Source organism: Myxocyprinus asiaticus, chromosome 36 (genome assembly GCF_019703515.2).
Source record: "Myxocyprinus asiaticus isolate MX2 ecotype Aquarium Trade chromosome 36, UBuf_Myxa_2, whole genome shotgun sequence".
NCBI lineage: Eukaryota > Metazoa > Chordata > Actinopteri > Cypriniformes > Catostomidae > Myxocyprinus > Myxocyprinus asiaticus.
Genome location: NC_059379.1, coordinates 36942951 through 36969261, shown reverse-complemented (window position 1 = coordinate 36969261; position 26311 = coordinate 36942951). Strand labels below are relative to the sequence as shown.

At 37.3% G+C, this 26311-nt stretch overlaps 1 protein-coding gene across 5 annotated transcripts in view; it reads right to left on the bottom strand.

Moving 5' to 3' along the window:
* ngfrb (nerve growth factor receptor b) overlaps positions 1–26057 on the bottom strand; it is a 91584-nt gene extending 65527 nt beyond the window's left edge. For 2 of the 5 annotated variants that reach the window (XM_051674516.1, XM_051674518.1), the window contains exons 1-3: positions 25767–26057; positions 15937–16042; positions 7275–7416 (exon numbers count right to left, since the gene is read on the bottom strand). In XM_051674516.1, coding sequence (XP_051530476.1) covers positions 7275–7416; positions 15937–15993 — 199 coding nt within the window. In that variant the 5' untranslated portion in view covers positions 15994–16042; positions 25767–26057. Of the gene's footprint in view, positions 1–7274; positions 7417–8038; positions 10880–15936; positions 16043–25766 lie in introns of those variants that run through there. The other 3 variants (XM_051674517.1, XM_051674519.1, XM_051674520.1) reach the window with 3 other exon arrangements.
* Positions 26058–26311: the final 254 nt, after the last annotated feature.

Sequence of the window (26311 nt, the reverse complement as noted above, 5' to 3'; positions counted from 1 at the left end):
TTTTTGGAATATTGCAGTCTCTGAAATTTTACATACTCCTCCTAGAGGATTCATGAGACTGTCACCACATTTAGACAATATTATGCCAAGACACTGAAGATGCTAAATTGTGAACAGATTTTTGATATATCGAATGGTGTTGCCATAGCGAGGCATTAAATTAATGGCAAAAAAATGGGAAACTGGAAATGTCCCTTCTGTGTGCAAAGTGTAATTTAGATCAAAATTGAGATGTATGTTTAGTCTTGGGGGCTAATCACATGGATGTGACTATTTTGGGTCACGGTCATAGTGCCACCACCTGGCAGCAGGAAATGTGGCTCTTACAACAGACATTAAAATTGTTTTAAATAAAATATTTACCCAAATTGCTTCAAAATTGTTTAGAATAATGTTAAATGCCAAATGCATGTGTCCACCTAGCATTGTTTTCCAAAAGCTACTGGGTGGAAATGGATCCATGGTGCTTGGGCCCATCATTGCTGCTTGCTGCTATATTTATTACTCAGAGTACACAGTGCGATGTGGCCTACAACTTGACTGAAACTCTTTATTAACACCATTTCTTTGCAACAATTACAATTATTTTGCTGGACACTAGTTTTTCTAATAGTTTTTACATAAAAGGAAGATTTGAGAAATATTTTTTATATAAGAAATTTGATAATTGGCCTGTCCAGTGTACCTGTTTATTGATGTGAATTAGGATCGTATGAAAATTTTGAGGAATTTACAAGGAAACCTTAAAAAGTAGTAAAGATTAGATTTTATCTGTAACTTATCAAATCCCACAGGCTGACACTTTAACATTTGGTTGAGAAGTTTTGCACACTCTTACCCCAAACCATATGTACTATACTAAGCCCTACTTACTAAACTGAATCATGACTTTGTCTTTAGTCTTACAGAAACCTCCTACACTGCCAAATCACTGTATAAAAGTCCATGCAATAGACTCTAATTGATGAATTATGCATCATGCCAGATTAATACTGAAGATAATATGAGTCATGGATTCTTTTATAGTATAGTTATGAGAAACTGTGGTGATGGTTGCACGTAAACAAATGCTATATATAAACATAATATTCTCCCTGAGGCTAAAGACAGTAACATTAAACCGTAACCCAGTAAGATGGTGGGGCCCATCCATTTTACAGAGACACCTAAAAGAGAGAAATTTAAAGGAGTTTTGTTATGGCACTGTATTGCTTAATTTGTGCAGTGTCAGGGACTATTTAGCCCGAGCTGGAGCACTTGTATTAAAATGAATGGGAGAAATTGGAACACTTAATATGGTGGATGTATTAGCTGGACCAGCCTGAAAAAATCTTGTTTTAGCTTGTTAGCGTCATCTGAGCTAAAGAAGCACAATTTATGATGCCATTGTCTGATTTTACTGCTGATTTGAAATTTTTCTTTAATTGTAATATTGATCAAGCATTTTGGAGATTTCCATTTTTGCCCATTCAAGTAGATAGGAGCTGTACATTTATGCTGCTTGTTTACATAGAAAATAGCAGCCCAGGAGCATTTCCAAGGCATTTGCTTTTGGAAATAAGGACAACAATCCTGTTTCCAGGAATGTAAAGACTACTGAGAAAATTTACCCATACTCAGTATGGATGCTGGGGAAACAATTAAAAGTATCTAACCAAATACATATTTTTGTGAAAGTCCAAAAGTGTCTTCATTTAATTGTATTACAAAGTATTAGTTCAAAGTAAAAGTAAATGTTAGTTACAAAGTAACAGTAAACTAGTTAAGGTAACTTTGATGAACAAACTTTGTAAAGCAACAAGTTGAAATTGTTTTATCCTAACCATGTAAGGCTCTAGAACACACCAGATGCTAAACTAAAGTCTGTATCGTGAAATCTGTTAATTTATATTTTTAAACTATAAATTCATTAGTAGCTGATTTCACAGTTGTTTGACATTTGAGTATAGTTGTTTATTGACTGAGTATCGACCGTTTTCACCCTCAAGTCAAATACGTCCATCTCTGGCAATGGTTTAATTAAAACACATTGCTTTAGGTCAAGGGCTCTATGTTTAGAATACTGTTAAAGGGATAGTTCACCCGAAAATTCTCTAATTATTTACTCACCCTCATGATATCCCAGGTGCGTATGACTTTCTTTCTTCACAAGAACACATTTGAAGAAAAATAGAAAACTATCTTAGCTCTGTAGGTCCTTAAAATGCAAGTGAATGGAGATTTCTTTTTTGACGCTCCAAAAATCACAGACAGTCAGCATAAACATCATTGATACGACACCAGCGGTTAAATTAATGTCTCATAAAGAGACATGACTGTTTTTGGAGTGAAAAAGATAAATATTTAAGTACTTTTTTAACTCTAAATCATGCTTCCTGTTAGGAGCGGTACACGTGTGTGATGTAATCGCATTGGCATTTGAAACACGTGAGAACTGAGGCACGTGAGTCACAGCGGGAAGAGCAGCACTGTTTACAAGTGAGAAGGAGGAACTCTGTACAGTAGCTTGGTTGGTTTTGGTTTAGATCTGTATTGATCAGTTTCTTTACTCACAATGGTGCATTTGTGTGCTTATCCTGGATGTCTCAACTGAGTGGAGAACATGAGATTACGTCAGTATCATGGCAACGCAGATATGTCACACAAGAGACCACTTGGGCTCCACCCTCTCGTGAAGCTTATCGGAAGCGTTTGATTATAGTTACAAATTTATTATTTATAAATATTTATCTTTTTTTGCACCAAAAGTGATCGTAACCACTAGAGTCGTTTCGATGATGTTTATGCTGACTGTCAAAAGAGAAATCTCCATTCACTTGCATTTTAAGGACCCACTGAGCTAAGATATTTTTCTGTTTTTCGTCAAATGTGTTCTGGTGTAGAAAGAAAGTCATACACACCTGGGATATCATAAGAGTGTGTAAATGAGAGATTTTCATTTTTGGGTGAACTATCCCTTTAAGGTGTCTTTGTTTGAATTTGAAATGAATTTTACTGGCTGATTTAAATAAAGGTTTAAAGTAAAATTTGAGGAAGCACAATTTGTTTCGCTTGTCAAGCCACTCAAAGCCAGTGTTCATTTAGACGGAATAAAACATCCAAATCTACATTATGTAATGATAACCTGCAAAATAAGTACTTTGAAGATCTAAACATAACTGTGACAACTGAAAATGTAATTGTTTAATTATCGTGTGAGAGTACAAGTATTCCGTTTCAAAAGCACTCAAGAAAAGTACAAATGAAAAAAAAAATACTGTGTGAAATACATAATATTTTAATGAAGTACAATCACTCAAGTACTTTACAACCTTGCCTGCTTCTTAAGAGTAAATCTATTTTTGGAAGAGGGTTTAAAATTTAGGTTTTTGACAAACAGAATGTCAAATTGGGTGGTGAATGGTGAATTAACACACCTGATTATTTCACATAACACAGTACTTACAGTATGTGTTTGAAATTATTATGTGCTACATGAACAGCTGTTTTCATCACAAATGAAAACAGCTGAATATCAACACATAATTGCTGAACAGTTGTCAAACAGCACCGAGTGAGTTATGAGATTGTGAAAGAAACAGTTTGGAGTTTTCAGCATGCAATGGGTAAAGTTGATGGATGGGGTCAGGAAAATAGATTTCAGAACAGGCCCTTAGGGAAGTCCTGATGGAGAGATGGGAATTACAGAATGAAGAATGTTCAGGGTTAGTAGTGAATGACAAGAGGTTAGCGGATCTAGTGATCAGGGGTCATGTTGGACATGCCTTTTCCTGAGCTCCATTCAACGATTATTACAAATATTAAGTATTAATGAAAAATTGTAAGCAAAAGATGAATTATGTTATGTCAAAAGAAAACAAATATATTATAATTAATCATTTTATGTTTAAAATGTTATTAATATAAAAAAATATGTTGCACAGAACTCAACATCAGGTTCATTTAATTAAATAGGAGTTGGTTTGAATTTATTTATTTATGTGAAACTCTATCTTATTCAGCCCTGCCCTTTTCAGTGCTCCGCCCTTATGCATTTTGTCGTCTAACTTCCAGTTTGTATTGAAGCTACTGAGAAGAGTCGATCTAAGAATGGAATACATGTGGGAAAGTATTTTTCAACAAGAGGTGATGGTGTGAGGCTACTGTAAATGTTCATTTTCCGAAACCCACAGAGGTAAATTGGACCTTGCAGATCACGTTAAGACAGCTATGACTGTACTCTTTTCATGGAACAAGCGCTTAATTGTTATATGTGGAATTCAGTTTTATTTTTAGGATCAGTAGCTGATATGATTCTTCAAACAGTGACAGCTCATATTATTATATATTAATATTCATGACATTAAGTAACTCTTTGAATATGTCATCTTGGACTTACACTAGGAGCCTGAATCCAACATAATTAAAACACACTAGTTTTTAGTTACCAATGCCACTGTCCAAATTCACAGTTAGCCATGATTAATTTTATCAATGAGTGAAATTTTCCAATATTAGGGCAGTTACTGAGATTAAGCGAATGGTATATGATCCTAACATGGCAGTCTCCATGAGGGGACACTCTCCATGTAAAATAAAACAGCTTTTACAAGGTTACTGATATGACTTTTACATTATAAATATTCTGTAAATAAATGTTTCAAAATGACTATTCATTTCTTTGGGATTAAAACTTCTTCAATGTGACGTACTGTATATGTAAAAACTATTTTGTACCTGGCTTGTCACTTTAGGTTACAAACTGGTAATTACAAGGGTATTATGCTATAAATGTGGTTTATGAGGACATTTCTAGTGTCCCCATAATTCAAATCACTTAAACATACTAAATGATGCTTTTTTTTTGAAAATGTAAAACTGCAAAAAGTTTTTTTGAGGGTTAGGTTTAGGGGTAGGGTTAGGGGATAGAATTTGTAGTTCATATAGTATAAAAATCATTATGTCTATGGAGAGTTCTCATAAGGATAACCGTGAGTAAAGGCACTTTTCAATGCAGACTTAATACAAAAGCAACTTATGATGGATAAAAATAACAATTTAAAAATGTACAACACATATCCATCCAAGTGACGGATAATGTTTATTTGCAGCGCAACATCTGACTGGAATGCACATTCTGAACCATGTGCTGATGCTTTGCATAACTGTGACATAAGCAATACGGTAAAATTTCTAACGGTTGACACATTTTTACAGGTAGGCTATATAATTTTAACCGGTAAATTAATGTATGAGCTAAATCACGGAATAGCACACAAACATTGTGACCAATTAGGGGACAGCTTGCTCATATTTGACTTTTATTAACATGGTCCAATTTTGAAATATTACCTTGTGAAAGCGAATCAAACCATAAGGAAACTGCAACATTGTAACAATTTTAGCCCCTGTTTCGGAACAACTCAAACAAGCTACAGGTCTAAAAAAGCCCTTAGAAGAATATCTCAGCTCTGCTGGTGAATGGTGGCCAGACCTTTAAAGCTCAAAAAAATCACATTAAGGCAGCATAAAAGTAATCCATAAATCTCCAGTTGTTAAATCTATGTCTTAAGAAGCTATAAGATAGATGTGAGTGGGAAACAGATAAAAATGTAAGTTTTGAAAGTGAAAGTGGAGATTTATAGACAAAAAAGGACTTAAATAATGATCTGTTTCTCACCACACATGTATAGCTTCTGAAGACATGGAGTTAAGCACTGAGGGCTTATGGATTACTTTTATGCTGCCTTTATGTGATTTTTGCTACCTTTGAGTTTCAAAGGTCTGGTCACCATTCTTGTATGGTCTTACAGAGCTGAGATATTCTTCTAAAAATCTTTGTTTGTGTTCTGCTGAAGAAAGAAAGTCATACACATTTGGAATGGCATGAGGGTGAGTAATTGATGAATGAATTTTCATTTTTGGATGAACTATCCCTTTAATGTCATGAATATACAGTATATGTAAATGTTGCATATCCAATATAACTATTTTGCTTATTTGAGAAGTAATAGAGCATAATCTTAAATATTTGTTCTTCATTTTACCCCATAACTTCTGCTTTGGGGTGAAATGAATGTTTTTTTGTTTGTTTGTTTGTTTGTTTGTTTGTTTGTTTGTTTCTGATTTCAATAATAAAAACTACAAATATCCCAGATTTCCCATCCGGTCTCAGCTAATTGGATTCCACTGTAGTTGAAACTTAATGAAACTTAACTGAGACTTAAGTCTCATGAGCTATGAGAGAATAACCTCTGAGCAATCAAATTTTCCTCTGGGATATTTCAAAATAATTTATAAATAAAAGGAAGCAGAAAATGCAACATACGTTTTAAAGTGGGAATACTATTTTTGGTCAAAGTCTGGCTCCTGATTCTGTTTTTCTTCCTTTCTTGTCTTTTTCAGCTGGGTCATGCAAGCAGACGTGTGGGAGACCATGTTGGATGTGGTGGGATTCTGACTTTGGACCAGGACTTGGCTCAGGGCCAGCTTCTATATATAAAAAGTCTCAGAGCTATACCCCCCCCCCCCCACACACACACACACACATTTTTAGGTATGCATGTGTGTAATATAAATACATACCCGGACATACAGTACTTCATCAAATAACATGGGTATTGTCCTGTGACCCGAATGTATGATGTAGTAACAACAAACACAAAAGATAATTTACTCTGTTGTTGTCAAACAAGTATAATGTTACCATGAGAAACAACTTCCTAGGTATATACAGCATTAACAGTTGAACAGAGCTGCCTGACACGCGGTTCTGTGCAGTTTTTATTTTATAAAATTTTTTTAATTTTATAAAAAATATTTTTATGGCATCTCCTAAGCTCCCGTGAAGTTATAGGATAGAAAAGTATCCATTTGATGCACGCTTCAGAATCTCAGCAGATGCTCTAGGTTTTGCGCCTACCCATTTGACATACAGCTTTTGGCATACTATATAGTAGGGAAGTCGGCATATTCCAACGCAGGGATACACATTTTAATGTTACTCTGCAAAAATGCAATTTACTGTTTGATTTTTCCATAATTAATTTCACTTATCTGTGAGTGGCCAAACACATTTGGATTGGTCTCAGAGCACTCCAGACTATGCTTTATCAAGCTTCATTTCCTAAAAGCATTTCCCCTTTAGCTGCTAATTACCGTTCACAGCTGAAAGGTCTCTGCCTCCCCTCAAGTGAGATTTCAGAGCAGGAAATGGCATTTTAAATAAGGCAGCTGCTTCACTTGTTCAGTGTTGTGGCCAACATCTCTGGCTAAGAGTGTGTGTGTATACTCACTGTCAAGACACGGTTCACACACTGTCTGTGTCACTCCGCAGGGCTTCAACATGCCCTCTCCAGGCTGGCATTGTTTGCAGCACTCTCCACTGGATGTGTAAGCCCCTAAAGGACATACATCCCGTCTGGTCAAAACTTCCCCCTGTAGAGATGCATAGAAATAGGAAATGTTTGATAAAGTAACTTTAATGATAATAATAATAACAATAATTATTATTATTATACTGTATATTTCATTATTTTAAAATAATTATAATAATGATGATAATAATTATTAAATAATACTAATATTATAAAAGTATTATAATTTTTAACTATTATTACATTAATTATCATGTGCCCCTATCAAAACTAAAGTGGACTAAAAGAGATTTGAGTACACTTTTAAGTCCATGTACAGTATGAATACAAAGTGAAATTAGCTCTTTTTTACTCAAATGTGAACATTCTTACAGAGAACAGTATCTCTTGTTTGTTTTTTTAACAATAGGAGATACTACATGTTTATCATATCCCAGTTCAAATCGCAATCGCATACTGTATTAGAAAAAAAACAAAAAATGTGTTTCAGCTTTGGGTCATTTCATAACCCATTGTTTGATTTTCATTAAAACAAACAGATTTCAAAACAATTCTTTTTGATATATGAGGGTCTCATTAATGAATTGGAAACTTTTCAACATGTGCAAATTTCAGCCTGATCTCACAGTGAAATCAGAAACAGTAAGTTGACTTTTCTTTAGCTAAAATCGGTCTGTGCTTACCGAAATTTTAAAGACTGCCCTCAGTGGCCAAAGCAGTAAGTGTTTTTGGACGTATTGGCACAGACCATTTTCCGGGTGTAATGTCCACGGAGGGGCGCCAAAAGGGAGTTGTGAAGCAATTTGTTTTCAGTTGTACAGACAGTAATACTGTGAAGAGGAATGCACATTTTATACACTTTACCCCCCAACCTAAACCCCAAACCTAAGCCTTGCCATCAGTGGAGTAAACATTTTTTATTAGATGGTAAAATGTAACTGTCTGAATTGTGCTCATCCCTGATTATGCAAATGTGATTTCTGCCTGGTTTCAACTTGGGATTTGAACCCACGTCTTCCACGCTGTTGATGCAACATGCTTTAAAGTCACGTCACAAGGAAAGTTGATGCAAACATGTCTTATAGGAGATGCAGTCTGTCAATGAGTCGGCATAATGTGGTTGATACTAGGGTACTGGAACTCTTTTTTAGGCTGGAGTCACTCAGCACACCCTGGATTTGAACTCGTGACTCCAGGGGTGGTAGTCAGCGTCAATACTGGAATTTTTAGAAACAACATGCCAACTTCCCCTGTTATCATGTTGGTTTTAGCCTTGTCCCAGACCCAGATTTTCATTGAGAATCTATTATAAAAAACAATACAAAGTATCAAAATTGTTTTGTTATTTTTTTATTATTATTATTATTATTATTATTATTATGATTGTCCCAAGTTGTTGCATCATTTCCACCACACCAAACAATTTTGCCCTTAATTAAGTGTTTATATTTATTATTTATTTCGGAAGTTAGTGTACTTGTTTACCAAGTCAGCAAAAGTGTTAGTGAAGACCTTGAGATTAAATATGAGAAAAGTGATGTCTGAAGAAAATTCATTTTGTTTGTGAGCAGAGTATTTTTATTGGATGTCATTTAAAATCAGGCTGTAATTTTGCTAAATTATGCAAAACATGATCATTTAAAATTTGTGTATTTAGGATCCATAAAATGTTAGCTATGAAATTAGCCTTAAAAAGACAAAGGAGTCTGACATTTTATTAAAAAAATTATAATAATAATTCCATCTGAGTCATTTCCACCACAGAATTCTATAAAACACACTGGTGGGCATTGTTAGTAGACAAAAATAAAAAACTTTAAAAAATGAGTGTTTTATGATGAAAAATGTTTTAACAAGATATTACTTTCTAGATGTTCATGGTGCTAAAATTGCTATATACAGTATATACACAGTATAAGAAATACAATCTTTTGGCCAAATTGTTCAGCCCGAGTTTGAGCTGATACAGATCAGCATTCACATCAGCAAAGTCAACCATCCCAGAATCCAAGTATCTTCCCAAACAGTCCCAAAGAAACAGAAACTACAGTCTGAAGAAACACTTTTTGTACATACTGTATGATTATACACATGATCTGTAAACAACACACACATTTTTAAACTCAACTTCTGGTGTTTGGATCGGATAAAGGGGAGATTATGTACTAGCAAGAGCTTCCCACCTTCCCACCATTATTTTTTCAAACATCTCCTTTATCTATTCGAGACAACTAAATTTTAGCTCAAGCTCACCGGATATAAAAATGTAGAAAAATAACAGCATTTCATAATAATTAAAATAGTTTGGTATATAATTATTTAAGAAGCAAAGAAATGAAAATCATACTTATGAAAACATTTTGAAAAAGCTTGTAGATATATCAACAGATTTAACTGAAATCATTGACCAGTACAAAGTTTTCCTCACTCCTGTGCCTCTGCTTTGAGTCTAATGTCTTCAGGGAATGTAATCCCAGAAACTACTCTCATGCAGACTCAAAGCCAAAAGCACTATTTGCATTGGAGTAGGACTTGTTACATTATTTAGTCCTGATAATGTCTAAAGCCTGTCAACAACATTGCTTTGGAGAGATTAGAGAGCTTTAAAGGGGAATTAATGGGTTTATGAGCCTGTTTGCAAATAAAATAAACATTCATGGCACGTTTAACCTTAATTCAAACACTTTTCATTTAAACATATTTCAAACTGAATGATTGTTAGACAGACAAAAACATGGCAGCTGAACAGGGTCGTTTGGTGTTGCACAACATATCTTGTGTCTCAATAGTTTTATTTATGATCATAAGGTAAAATAGGCAAGAATTTATGCTGACAGCAAGTCCTTCTGGGAAGCTCCTAAGAATTTGGAAATCGTAATTGTAGTGATGTCTACAAGGTGAATTTGGTTGGAATAAAACTGACTCTCTTTTTTTTACTTGCCAACAAAGACAGGAAGATTTTGAATTCAAGTGCATAGAAATAAAGAGCAAAGGATGCAAAATCAGGTGCCTCATTTATGAAACAAAAACAGAGTGAATTTCTATGGTAATCATTTGTAAAAACCATTCTTAGGTAAATTGTCGCATTCATGTGTGTAATAAGACACTTGTAATTGATATGTAAGGTTTGTAGTTGATGCTTTATATAATCAGTTTTGTGCTGCCACCGAGAATGATAATGGCTGTTTTGTCACACAAGCTTGTTGCCCCATAAACTGGCTGAAAAAGTAATATTTCTGGTAATCTTTATCTCTATACTTTATCAACAGTACACAAAATGTGTACAAACTAAATTGTTTAATCAACATTCACAATTGAACCCAGTCTTATGACAAAATCATAAGAATGAAGAAATCATTAGAAATCGTTAGAGTTGGCACGCACAAAAACGTATGACTTTTAAATAAATGAACCAACGAACAATATTATTGCAATTTTTGGTACAGCCCCTAACCCAAACATAAACCTAACCATGATTTTAATAGGAAAATCACTGTTGTGTACCAGGAAAGAAAGGGAAACATTGCAGATTTAAAAAGGGATGTCAAATGCTCCAATATATATATATATATATATATATATATATATATATATATATATATATATATATATATATATATATATATATATATAAAAGATCAAGTCTGACATATAAATGTCAAAGTGTAAACATTCAGCACAAATATTAAAATTACAATATGTCCTAGCGTATAAATATACAGTATATTCTGCATGTGCTGCACGCTTCAGAGTGAATGTGTGAAGCCGGCTGCTCATACACTGAAAACAAAACCTCATGAGCATCAAGAGCACACTTGTGCATAGCAGATGACATAGGACAGAGCACTTATACACTGTGAAGCACACAGCACATACAGACTACATATTTAATTTATTTAATTGCAGCCTTTTGCGGCTGGATAATCACCATGGGTTATGTAGCAACTTGCTTTTCAGGAGGTATGAAACTGTCGTCAAAAACATAAAAACTGAAACGGCTTCACTTAGTTTTCCTCCAAAAGAATTTGAAACAGATTTCATAGGGCCCTAAATTAATGCTAATGTCATTATGCCATTATGGACCCCTCAGAATTTCCGGATATCATGACCATTGTTTCGCAGCAGGATGCACTCCTTGGCTGCCACGAGCAGCAGTTAACCTCAGCCAACCAAATGCTCAAAGCTATGGTGGCACGGCACAACTCTCGGAACTCACAGAGCACATGCAGCAGTTACGGAGCGCAGCTGAATCCAGTCCTCCAGTGGTACCCCCCACCCCTTCCCCTGCCAGTCCTCTGCCCAGCAGAATTCAGAGCTTCAACTCAATCCTCCAGCTCCCTATGATGGTGACCCCAAGGCATGCCAACCCTTTTTGTCTCAATGCTACCTGATATTTTCCCTGCAGCCGTCAGCGTTTCCCACCGACGCAGCTAAGATTGCCTATGCCATTACCCTGCTGACTGGATGGGCTTGTGAGTGGGGAACAGCTGTTTGGGAGGCTCAGACTCCTTGTTGTGCCAGTTATTTGGAGTTCTCTGTGGAGATGAAGAAGGTTTTTGACCGATCTCTGCAGGGAGGGGAAGCCATCCATCAGCTTGGTGAGATTCATCAAGGGAAGCGTTCCGTCATGGATTACGCTATCGAGTTTCACTCCCTCGCAGCCGCAGGGGATTGGAATGAATTGGCACAATGAGACAGCTTCCTGCATGGGCTCACCGATCACATCCTCATTTAAATCTAAGTGCTGGAATTACCACCACGCTTTGACAACCTTGTCAGCCTCACTGCTCGGGTTGATACTTGCTTGGCTCTTCATCTGCAGTGTCGACTGCCCCACTCGGCTGATGCCTGGGGCGGATCTTCTGACTCCAACTCTCCGCCCCTCCCACTAGATGCATCAGAGGTGGAGCCCATGCAGGTTGGCCAGGTTCTGTTGCTTGTGGAAGAGAAACAATGTCGGTTGGCCAAAGGAATTTGCTTCTACTATGGGAAACCGAATCACTTTTCCAAGAACTGCCCAGTAAAAGCTGCTGCTCATCCGTAGACAGGGGCTTATTGGTGAGTGTGATGTCTGTTGAGTCAGCTCCTGTTCATCGTACTCTCCTCCCGGCCATGCTTCATTGGAAGGATATACATCATCCATGCTCCGTTTTTATTGACTCTGGGACTGAGGGGAACTTTGTCGATTCCACCTTGGCTGTCCAGTGGGGCCTGCTCATCCGCAATCTCGCTTCTTCACAAACTGCCAGCGATCTCAGGGGATGTACTTTGGAGACTATTACCCAAGTCACTGCTCCAGTGAGTCTGTTTATTTCTGGCAACCATAGGGAGGTAACTGTGCTTTACTTAATCAGGTCACCCTTCGCTCCCATCATCTTGGGGCATCCCTGGTTAGTAAAGCACAATCCTCGGGGTTGTTGGGCAGGGGGCTCCATTTCCTCTTGGAGCCCCTTTCGCCTTGAGAATTGTCAGAGAGCAACACCTTCTCCTGTCTTGTCTTCTCCTGTGTTTAAGGTCGAGCACCGGATTTGACGGGGATCCTGGCAGTTTACCATGACCTGGGGGGGGGGGTTCAGCAGGCTGCGTCTTTCCCGCCACATCGCCCGTATGACTGTGCTGTGGATCTGTTGCCAGGTACTTCTCCACCACGGGGCTGACAGTTTTCATTGTTGGGCCCCGAGAGGGAGGCCATGGAGAAATACATCAAGGAGTCTCTGGCAGTGGGGCTCATCCATCATTCCTCATTGCCAGCTGGCGCAGGTTTCTTTTTTGTGGAGAAGAAGGACGGATCGCTTTGTCCCTGTATCAACCTTCGGGGGCTGAATGACATTACCATCAAAAACAGGTCCCCTTTACCTTTAATGTCTTTAGCCTTCGAGTTGTTGCAGGGGGCGACCGTCTTTACCAAGTTGGACCTGCATAACACCTACAACCTTGTGCGTATGAGGGAGGGAGATGAATGGAAGACGGCTTTTAACACCCCTACATGGCATTTTAAATATTTAGCCATGCCTGTTGGTTTGACCAATGCCCCGGCATTCATGATGAATGATGTGCTGCGGGATATGGTTAATCGGTTTGTCTTTGTGTACCTGGATGATATATTGGCACATCCGCCAGGTCCTCCAGAAACATCTCGAGATCCAGCTCTTTGTTAAGGCAGAGAAGATTTAGTTTTACATACAGTCAGTTCCGTTCATGGGGTTTGTTGTCTCTTCAGAGGGAATTTGTGTGGCAAGGTAAGTGCTGTAGCCAGTTGGCCAATCCCTTATTCCTGCAAGGCCCTGCAGAGGTTTTTGGGATTTACCAACTTTTATAGATGTTTCATTAAGAATTACAGCCAAGTTGCTGCCCCTATGACGGATCTTCCACCAAGGAGTCATTTGTGTGGTCAGCCAAATCTCAAGCTACCTTTGACAAACTTATTTCCCAATCGCCACTTCGTGTTGGAAGTAGATGCATCAGAGGTGGTTGTTGGTGCAGTCCTGTCAAAACAGTACCCTCTTGATGGTTTGACTCATGCTTGTGCCTATTTTACTCATTGTATTTCTCAGGCCGAAAGGAATTATGACGTTGGTAACCGGGAATTGTTGGTGGTCAAGCTGGACTTGGGGGAGTGGCATCACTGGTTGGAGGGAGCCAAGGAAACGTTTATGGTCTGGACCAACCACAAAAACCTCGAATACATCCAATCTGCTAAAAGGCTCAATTCCCATCAGGCTAGCTGGGCACTCTTCTTCGGGTGGTTTGATTTTAAGATTTCATACCATCCTGGCTCCAAAAATGCCAAACCTGATGTGCTCTCTAGGATCTTTCCCGGACCCGAGTGGTCAGTCTGTCCTGAGCTGTCCCCTCTGCTTTGCCGTTTGTCAGACACTATTGTCGGATCTGGGCCCAGGCCCATATGACTCTACAGTAGGTTAGGGACCGAACCAAGACCCATGCCGATTTACACCGTACAGCCCCACCGGTTTAAGTCACTGGCCAGAAGGTCTGGCTGTCCACTAAGGATCTCCCACTCAAGACCTCTACCTGCAAACTCTCCCCTCGGTTTGTGGGCCCCTTTTCTATTGCCAAGGTCTTGAGTCCGGTGGCAGTGCGGCTCAAACTTCCACACTCCTTGGTTAGAGTCCACCCTGTCTTCCACGTTTCTTGTATTAAACTTGTTATCCGCTGTTCCCTTCACCCTCCCAACCCTCCTTGTGGTCGATGCTGGTCCTGCATATATGGTCCGGCAGCTCCTGGATGCCAGACGGAGGGGTCTGGGCTTCCAGTACCTGGTCAACTGGGAGGGCTATGGTCCAGAGGAGAGATGTTGGGGACATTCTGGATCCCTCCCTTATTGATGATTTCCACTGTCGTCACAGGTCAATTTGCCTGGGAGCTCCTGAGAGGGAGGGTAAGGTACATGAATGCTTATGTTCATAAAAAATAACCTGCCCCTTACATTTGCAAAATAACCTTTATTGGTAGAAAGCCTTTATATATTGGTTATTATTATGTTTTTTTTCTGTGAATTTTTTTATTTTTGATCATTTTCGATAATGTGAGAGCAAAAAATTACTTATATTATTTATTTATTTATTTAATTTCAAACAGTGAATTTTGAGTTAAAGTTGCTGAAACCAAAAACTTTAGCAGGTCAGCTCTCTTGGATTTGTTTGTAGTGATTATTTTATATACAATTTTGTCTGTGAAATTATGTTGTAATTTTTGGTCATTTTGTGACAGCTAAAAATGACTTTTTTGATGATGTCTTTTGAGTAACAGTTGCTGAAAGGTAATAAACACTGTACTCAAATCATCAGTCTCACAGTATTGTATTTGAAAACAGCAACATTGCAAAAAACAAAACAAAACAAAAACACCAGGTATCGTATCAGCAAGTAATACCGAAAAGGAAGTATGGGTACCTGTACTCATTCTCTAAAAAATCAGGACATCCCTAGTTTTGAACAAGCATTCTTATGATTTTTTGTAAGTTTAACCCCCAACCCAAACCCCAAACCTAACCATAATGTGTAAACCCTTATCAAAACCCCAAACCTAACAATGATTTTAATAGGAAAATCACTGTTGTGTACCATGGAGGAAAGAAAATGAGATGAGGGAAGCTTATTACAGGTTATTAACAAACATCAATCATTTATATTGCATAAATAAATAAGGAATGAGTAACCAAATTTGCTCAGTGACGTTCCCTTGATAAAAAATAAAGTATTGGATAGTATTATGTCAGGATCTCTGGCAGATCTGGCGGTAAGACTGTTCTGTTGTGGTTCATGTTTCTCCTCACGTGTGCCTTGTTTGTTTATAGGTGCCACGTGCATGCCGGCTTCGCTGGGTTTCCCCCCAAATTTGGGCTCATTACCCTGATTATTGGCACCTGTCTCTTATCACCCTTTCCTTTTATTACTCCCTTGTGTTTGCTGTTCTGTGCCAGATCATTTTGTATTCCCAAGCGTCAGCCACACTGAGCGATTCTTAGCTCTGTCTGTCTAGTGTTGTTTTTTTCCCTTTCTGTCAGTTTTTGTTTGGTGCTGTTTTCAGTCAATTGCTTCCCTGTCTTTTCAGTGCTCACCTGGTTACCATCTTCATCTGTATACTCACCTTCCAGCAGCTCACCTCCGTTTTGCATTATCTGGTTTACCTGCTCCTTATCTGCTCATATCTTAGATCAGTAGGTCCTTAAAATGCAAGTGGATGGTGATCAGACTTTTGAAGCTCCAAAAAGAACAGACAGGTGACAGATCGCTTTTGAAAAAGATCAATATTTAAGTACTTTTTCAGCAGCGGTATGCATGTGTGACATAATCACATTGGCATGTTCACGAGAGATCTGGGGCATGTTCGACACACCCGGAAGAGCAGCGCTCTTAACAACTGAGTAGGAGGAATGCTGTTCAGAATTTTAATTGGTTTTGGTTTAGATCTGTATTTGTATCTGTTTCTTAAAACACGATGGTGCATTTGTGTGCTTATCCTGGATGTCTAAAATGAGAGAAGAGCGTGAGATTACGTCCGTAACATGCCAATGCGAATTCGTCACACGAGAACCGCGTGAGCACAGCCCTCTCCTGAATGCGTATACTGCTGCTTACTGGAAGCGATGGTTTATAAAAAGTACTTATATATTTATCTTTTTCATAACAAAAGCAATCATATCACTTTAGAAAACATTCATCTAACTCAGGGGTGTCAAACTCAGTTCCTGGTGGACCGCAGCCCTGCAGAGTTTAGTTCCAGCCCTGCTCTTAAATGCCTCCTTGTAATCTTCAAGCACTCCTGAAGACCTTGATTAGCTGCTTCAGGTGTGTTTAATTAGGGTTGGAGCTAAAATCTGCTGGACTGTGGCCCTCCAGGAACCGAGTTTGACACCCCTAATCTAACTGCTGAAGTCGTATGGATTACATAGAAAATGAATTAACCACTAACAAAAGCCTTCATCGGCCAAAATCAAAGGACAATGCATCTTTGTGTATTTCTCAGTTCATTTGGGATGACTTCATGGACTTTAACAATAAAACTTATAGTTCATACAAAATCATTTTGTTTAATCATTGACCCAAAACACTTACTTAGTTTACTAATTTTAACCACTAATAGTTCTAAACATAAATAACTAATATGGCCTTATATTCAATCATTTTATGTTAGAGCATAATTTCATGTACAGCTGCTTTGAAACAACGCCTGTTGTGAAAAGCACTATACAAATAAATTTGACTTGACTTATGCTGTGATTTTTGGTCCCTCTCAGGATAGTCAGATCACTATCCACTTGACATGGGATGTAATTAGGGTGTGTAAATAATGAGAGAATTTTCATTTTTGGGGGAACTGTCCCATTATATTTTGCTGCCTGTATTGTTTCGATTTGAAATTCTGTTTGTTGGCTGGTTGGTCTATATGGGAATAAACCTTGTACACTTTCAAACGAGCCAAGTTGTAAGTTATCTATTTAATCAATATCTTTTTAATAATTTAGCCACATCACACTAATTAATATGAGTAGTCCTGAGACTATGTTGTTATATTTATAACTTATTAAACCGTGTCCTAAACAGGCACGATGCAACAAGTTTCCAGTGACAATTCTAATTCCAGGGGGAAATCTTGGTCAAATGTATGTTCACTATACAGACTTGCAGCATATATTTCACCAAACTTGAATTTGGCACATGGCAAAATCCTTCTTCGCATATGCTTGCTTTTCTGCTCTCCTGCATTTGCATGCATTTAAAGGGAAGTGAATGGAGCACAAATTCTACTGCAGTAGTTCTCTATTGGTGGGTTATGACCCCAAATTCATTTGCAAGTAAGTTCTGATACAACAGGAAAAAATTATGTTAAATGCAAATAATAAAATGCAACCAACCATATAATTATGCATAGTTAGGATAGCAAACTCAACACTCAAATCCCGACCTGCACTCATTTAAACATTAAAAAATGTCTGCCTCAAGAAGCATTACAACATCTTTGATATCAGTGATGTCAAATGTCATTGGCTCTTGCTTGTCTTTTGACCAACTGTGACATGCAAATGTTTGGATGAGATTTGACTTCACTCTGTTACTCACAAGGAGCTTTCGTTTGACTTCGTATGACTTTTAATGGAGCTTGAGTCATTTGAAATACTTATTTGTTATTTTTGTCATCATTTTGTCTTTAAAAACAAAAAATATTGGGACTGTACTTGTATTTGCTTGTTATGTCTTAAATTGTTGATAATTTGTTAGGTTTAGAAGTGGGGTTAGGTGCTCCAAAATATCTACAGCATATAATAGTGTTATGAAACTGAAGTAATTGTGACTAAATTTATCTGTACTTTCATGTTTATTGTTGAGAATTGGTTAGACTTAGGAATGGGGTTTGGTTAGGGAAAAAAAATAAATAGATATGATAGTATAATGTAACTAAACTAATGCATTTAAAAGTATAATAAAACACTGCTGTTAAGCACATGCAGTAAATCAGAATATTGCCGAACCTGTTATGGAATCGTCCGAACTGAGGTGATAAAGGAATGACAAGGATGTTTTCATGATCTAGGCAAAAAGTCACTATGGTGACACCTCCCTCCTGAACTACTGTGCAGAATCAAACTACAGTAATTAATATTGAAGCTAGCAAATTAGACAAAACTATGCAAGATAAAAATAAATAAAACCCAGACAAAATTAAATACCAGTTCACAGGTAAATCAAACTTCTGTTATGAATTTATAAAAATTTATAAAATTGCCTATTTAGCCATACATTTTTTTATTGTTAGGCCAATGTTGTTCAATAACATCAATATACTGTATGTAAATATTTTTAGGACATTATACTTGTGTAATATAATCAATTTTGGTACTGTGTTGGGTTGTCACTTGATCCAATGTAAAATTTGTAAGGTCCTGAAGCAAAACCAGTTGAGCACCACTGCTCTAGTGTAACCGTACCTCTACATTTTGTGTTCCATCCACTTCCACATATGTGTGCAACTGCGAAAAAAGCAGAGCGTAAATGCATGCATCTGCGGAGAGTGCTTTCATCGCATACCAAAGTACAAGTTTGGTGAATTCTGACCTGCAAGTTTGTATTGCAAAAAGATGTTTTTCTTTGACCAACTGAAGAACATCTCAGATTGACTTAATACCAGGAAACCAAACTTCAAATTTGCTTAGTTTGTAGTGTTGCAAGAAAGTGTATTAGATAGCATAAGGTCGATTTAACATTTTGAGGTTAATATTATTTGTTATCTGTGATTTTATTATTTATCAAACCTGAAGTGTGTAACTTTTTCTGTTCCAGATTAATATGCAAAGAAAACTATAAGTAAGCAATTCGTAGGTCGTAGGTGGAGCTAATGGCACCTAGAGCATGACATCCTGTTTATATACTGTTGATATTCTTTGTGATGTCCGAAGTAATTTTGCATGCTCAAAGTCTACTGTGAATGCGCCTGTATCCTCATGCTGAAGCAGCACTTGAATTGTTGTCTGAGGGCGGAAGATGATGCCAAGAGGTGATTGGCTGAGTGTGTGGCGTGCAGCACTGTTTGACAAATGACGTTTAAAAGAGTGTGAAGAAAGACAGAGATAGATAAAGAGCGAAAGAGAGAGATTAGGCAAGCGAATGATCCCCTCAAGCCGTTTGTGAGTCAGCTGGAGCAGTGACAATGATGGGTGAAATGAGGAGGTGGGGCAAGCACAAATTAACATTCCTTTGGTTTTTACCTGTCCCTCACACCCAATGACCTCCTCACACATAAAAACACAAACACACCCCTACAGTAGCATTCCAGCTCCAGGTAATGTTTAACAGCCCACCAAAGGTTCATCAGCCCATGTCTTCAGAAGGTAACTCTTTGGCCAGACAGAATTTGTACGCTACATTGTACAAATGTTATTCACAACCATGTGGCTCAGTGATTACTGTGTTTAGGAATGTGTAAAGGGTCATAAACAAGTACGCGTGTCACAAAACCTGTTTGCAGTCAGCATTAATCCTGACAGGAGGCCAAGCTGCAGTAACTTGTGCAGTTTTGTTCAAGCAGATCTGTGAACAATGTTAGCATAACATTTCACAACATGTTTATTATCACTGCCAATACACTTAAGAATGGGTCGTAATGAAATGCATTCACCAACAGCAACAACAAACATGACTGGCAATCTGTTTTTTTACGAATTGTGAAATAACGATGTAGTTCGATTAGATTTTTGCATTTTCTAAAGAAAACCTGAGAGGTGCTTGCTCGTCTCTGCCATGATTCTAGGGTGTTGTGGGTAGTTGCCTAGCCATTGCTATGCAGTTAATGGGGTATTCTGGGTGGTTGCTAGGTGATTGCTTACACCAGTCAAAAGAGCCCAACCCTTAAAGGGTTAGTTCACCCAAAAATGAAAATTCTCTCATGATTTACTTACCTTTAAGCCATCCCTGATGTGTATGACTTTCCTTCTTCAACAGAACCAAAGTGAAGAGTTTTATAAGCAGATTTCAGCTCAGTTTGTCCATACAATGCATGTAAATGGGTGCCATCAGGTTGCTGGCTGTTTGACAGTCCAAAAGGCATATTTAGGCAGCATAAAAGTAATCTCTCCAATCGATCAATTAATGCCTACTGTAGCAAACCAATAGGTTTGTGTAAGAAACAAATCGATAATTAAAACGTTTTTAACTTTAAATCATTGCTTCCACCCAGCACTGTATTTCTGTTTGAAATGACCTAACTCCGCATGATGTTCAGTTCTCTGTTGTATACAAATCACGTGCTTCCGACTTCTCGCATAAACACGTCATTGCGCTTACTTCACTGATGCGTCGACTGCTGGCAGAAGCGTTTTTTTTTTTTTTTTTAAGTTATTAAAGTTTTAATTATCAATTTATTTTTTACACAAACCTATCGATTTGCTTCAGAAGACATTAATTGATCAACTGGAGTCGTGTGGATTACTTTTATTCTGCCTAAATATGCCTTTTGGACCATCAAACTGCCAGCAGCCTGTGATAAAACCATAGTAACCACATGGTTAACCATGGTAACTATAGTCATGATTACTACAATATTACTACAGTTACTACTACTACAGGCTACTTACTACTAGCACATTAAATTTTATGCGAATTTTGAGTTTATTCGCATATCAAGCATTTCAATTGAGGATTTAAATAGCTGGATGAAAATGCAGCTTTTTTGTGTCTCTGCCCCTTTACTTTTCTGACTGCAATTCTGTGCTCATTAATGATTTCCTGTCTTAGCTCCTCCTCTTCCATTTCGGCATTGCTCTAATTAATCTAATTTCATCTTTGCTTTAAAATATATTTTATGTGTATTTTTCTTTTTAATTCACATGTATATCATATTTTCCCAATATACCGTACCTGTATTTGATTATTTTCTGTATTTTTTCTATATCTTCTATGACCTTGAAACACATGCTCACCACACCCCACATCATGTTACAAAGGGCGAACTCACACAGATAAAAGACTGGTTTTATTTTGTATTTTATCAGAATAAACCACGAGTTGACCCAACCAAGCAATGCTTAATACCACTAATTACTGTGGCTTGTTTCCAAAAAATAAATAAATAAAATAAAAAGGCTTGTGTATAGGTGTAGATAACACCATATTCTGGTTTTCCAAAAAGAGGACACCTTTTTTTTTTTTTTTTTCTTGGGGGATTGTGGTATGGTGGAATAATAGGGTTCAAAACAGTGTTACTATGAATGCAACTTTAATACAGTGAAAAAGACACTCTATTAGCATAACATAAATATATATAAATAAATAAAATTTTCCAACATTCTTTTGAATGTCCATGTACTAAAATTAAATATTTGATGCCATGAGTGTACCTTCATTTTCTATTAGTATTATTTTGAATGGCCATGGAAAATGAAGCAATGTGATAATTTTTTCCTGGTCGCAAAAAGTAGTCCATTAATTTACCTGATGAACGTTCACCTTTTGCTGCTGACCCTTTTTGCTTCGCAGAGCTAATGTGTGCTTCTAAATCACTTGCACCTTTATTAGCAACTGACACATAAGTGCCAGCTTTACATGTCATACATTCTGCTTCCCACGGATCTCGACCTGGATGAAAATGGGAATGTTTTTTGCAAATCTTCTGTAAATTTGCACTTCCTTTTGGGCATTGTTTCCACTCAGCTGTCATTTGCTGCTACTGTCAAGCAACTGTTTGATGCCGAACACAACAGAGCTTCCCACGTTCGCGGAGATTGACAGTTAGGAATTTGGCCAATAGTTGCTGCAAACCTCTTATAATCGACCAATTGGTGTGCGAGAAGGCGGGACTTACAAAGAGGGGTTAAAGCAATGCAAATATGCGCGCACACACTAGTGATGGGATGATCGGATCATTTTACTGACTTGAATCTTTGAGTCTTGTTCAGCAAAATAAACAAATCTTTTTTCAAGTAATTTAGTTCATTTTGTTCATTTGAGCAGAATTAAATTAAAATGTTACATATTCAATAGCCACATCCCCCCAACACGTCTACTTACGCAAACTTTGATTATAGTCCCAATAAGGAAAAATATATAATGCAGCAAAGGACAAATTATAAGAAACAGAAATTATTAGTTCACCTCTGGATTAAATCTTCTTGTCTGAGTCGTTCGTTCTTTTGTCACGTGACAGCCGTATGTGCATAGCGTATACGGCTGTCCCGTGACAAATGAACGAACGACTCAGACCAGAAGACTCGAGAGGTGAACTAATCATTTCTGTTTCCTGTGTGAGCAATGCATAGCATATACAGCTGTCACGTGACAAAAGAACGAACGACTCGGACCAAAAGAGTTGAAAGGTGAAATAATCATTTCTATTTCCTGTACAGCGCCTATGCGGTTTTCACATAATGAATCACTCTCTGAGACTACTCGTTCTTCTGAGTCACATAAAAGATTCATTCAAAATGAATGAATCGTTCATGAACGACCCATCACTAGCACACACAATGAAGTATTAGACCAGATGCACATGCACATTATGCAACTTAAGCCGAATCTCGGACGTTACCGCAAATTTAGAAATCCCAGCCAGATGCTTTTTAAAGGTCTGAAAAAGACGACATGTCCGTGAAAAAGAGGACGTATGGTCACTCTAGATAATTGGAATGAAAAGTATGCCAAAGTTCTCCTTTATTTTATACTGAGAAGCTGCAGTCAAAGCTAACACACACATACACATACACCATTTTATTAGCAAAGTGATTTAGTTGACGTACTGTATGACATGACACTTTCATACTGAAGAATCAAAAGATGATTAGCAAAGAAAAGTAATATGCGTATCATGCAGATGTTTTTTGTCAGTAGTTCTGCAGAATGTCTCATCCTCCCATTCAATCTTTGATGTTTAGGAAGAGTTTTACCCTTTAACATGTTGGCACTTGTCAACATTTCAAAGCTGTCCACCGTTCTCCCAAATCTGAATTTAATGAGCTTATGGGAGCTAATGGGGCTCTTTCTCTCTCTCTTTCTCTCTCTCTCTCTCTTTCACTTTAATAGTTTTATGGAATTAAACTTTAATTTAATTTATTGTTTTGTGTTTGTAATTTCCAGAAGCCTTGAGTCCTATTTTTTTGTATTATTATTATTATTTTTATTGATTGATTTTTGTGGGTAAACAGCAGATTTTGTAGGGTTTTTGTAAGATGTTGTGAATATGCAACCACAAAAGAATTACATGTACTGTTCCCCTCCAACAAAACTGGAAGAATAACAGTCTTTGTTATTCTAATAGTGTTTGCTAAGGCAAGCATCACTATTACTGTTGCTTATAGATAGAGTTCACAAGTTCACTTGCCCATATAATCCTTAAATGATGTAGGTCAACAGATTTTGTTTGCTGTTCATAATGGAGGGACTCGAGCACAAGACTCGACTCTGAGCTTCCACTCTGGACTATTAATGAATGAGAATCAGTAGCTAAAATATTACAATAAAGGTGGCGATGGGAAGCCAAATCTAGGGAAAGTTGAACAAGCCATGCGCAAGTTCCAACTTAGAATAGTTATAGCATAAATGGGCACTAAGTTACAATTTACATACTACAAAATATTTGAGCATTGCACAATTAAACTTAGGTGAAATGTAATCCGATGTATAAACGTAATAATTACAGATGCCTCCGACCAGGAGTAGCGGTTGAAATAAAGCAATTGCACACTGTAAAAAATGTCTTTCATGTAAAAAATACAAACTTACTGAATTACATCAATAATTCTTGCCTGACAGACTTCAATTCATTACACATAAACGTTTACCTTTATGAGAGAGAACATTATGAAATTTACAAAGTATACTGTATATAGGATAGCCTACTACCATAAATAAATTTACATTTTCCAGTCTTCTATATTCAGCATGATCACACGTATTGTTTCCGAGAGTTCCGGAACCCTAGGATCGGCCACTTTATGCCGACTTACCGACAAGCGCCACCTCTCCAATCAGACGTGTTTGCATCAGCTCCAGCATGTTTACATTCCCCTGCGATGCGACCGCAATTTGTTTATTGCCCATTACTAATGTATTTACATATTTAAATAAACTTTTAATTATAATAACTTATATTTATGCATCACAACGGAAATATAATTCATTACTGCTGACTGCTGCGTGAGACAAAAAGGTTTGAACAACAACCGTAACAATATAAAACAGAAATGCAGTTTTTCAAATTTGAATGCTGCTTACTGGATTGATAGCTAAAGCTAAACATCATATTATGTGACTACGCATTACAGACAGCTTGCGACCTACTAGCTGCTACTAGTAGTTACTAAGCCTCTAATTTGAACTTTACGTCCTGAATTACGTGAGACCTTATGCACAGCTGGTGCAACCCTACCCAGAATATCATAGAGGCTTGGGAGTGGGCTCCTTTGACTTGGGCCAGTAAGCAACCACCTAGCAACCATTTAGTCCTGCTTAGCAACCACCTAGCAATGCCCTAGCCACCACCAGAGCACCCAAGCATGGCAGCATGTTTTTGGGTGTATCATGTCAAAAATGTGGGTGTATCTATTGTGAACACGTGATGACATATTCTGCAGTGACATAGCTGTTGCCAACACATTTATCATGTTATTCAAATGGGTGTAGCTTTAAATCAGTTTTAAAACAAGACAAGACATGCGACCACAATATGATTCTCTAACACATGATATTGGTGAAACCCTAAAAAGCACTTAGGCTCTCAAATGTAAATGTGTCTGCTGTTATGTAGGTAAGCATACTCAATCAATTATCAGTCATAATAGGGAACTGCATTATAGAGCACACATAAGCCTCCCACACCCCAACACACATGCACACAAAATAACAGTCAATAAGTAACTACATTTCACTTGGAAATGCAAGTGAAAGAAATGGGTGTGACAAGACAATCAGGGTTATCAATCATAAAATGAAGAGGGCATAATGCATTATAAAGGTGTTTATAATGCATGTAATACAAAGTGCACAAAGTAATTTTAATGCATAATAACACTTACTTATACATGGTTACAACTTATGTATTACAACACATAAGATGAGTGTTGATCATGTATTATAAGGCATTATACTCTTTAAAGTTTTAAAGAATAGGTCAGTATTATAATGTACGTTAACTATGGTTTCAATTATTCACGAGAACTTACAACTGATTATAATGTGTATTATAAGGCATTATGAATGCATTAACCTTTATAAGTGTTAGGCTATATATGCAGGCTTCATGTAAGATAGTAAAAAAGTATCTGTCGAAATTAACTGACAGAAAAAAAAAAAAAATAGATCTCCACTAACTGATAGTCTGAAACATAAAAAAAAGTTTCACTTTCTCAGGTGTGAATCCGTACAGCGTATCAGGCTTACACTGACTTAAAGATTGTGTACTCACCACTCCGAGTAAAAATAGTAAAATCAAAGTGAGCATGCTGTCTTCTGTGCGTCCTTTGATGAAGAAACTGCGGATGAATTATTCACTCATTGACTATGGCTTTAAAATACAACATTTAGCATCATAGTTCCTTCATAGATTCAGTGTCTGAAGTCTCTCTGGTCCTCATTCGCATTCGATGGAGAACTTTCACAAACAACCGAAGAGCATTGTTGTTGTGTAATCGTTTTTCCAGATGAAACTGTGGTGGTCGATGTATGAGAGTCAGTCGGAACTGCAATCTGTCCAAGCGCTCGTGTCAAGTGATATAGCTTTGAAAAGATTCACCATCTCTCTCTCTCTCTCTCTCTCTCTCTCTCTCTCTCTCTCTCTCTCTCTCTCTCTCTCTCTCTCCTCGTAAATCAGAGTATTTTCTCCTCCCATCTGCATCCCATCGCACAATACAAATCAGTTATAACAGTACAAAATAAACAAATGTCATATTGTAGGAACTAATTTGGCATTGGTGTAGCATAAAATATAGCTTATAATATATTAAATAGAGT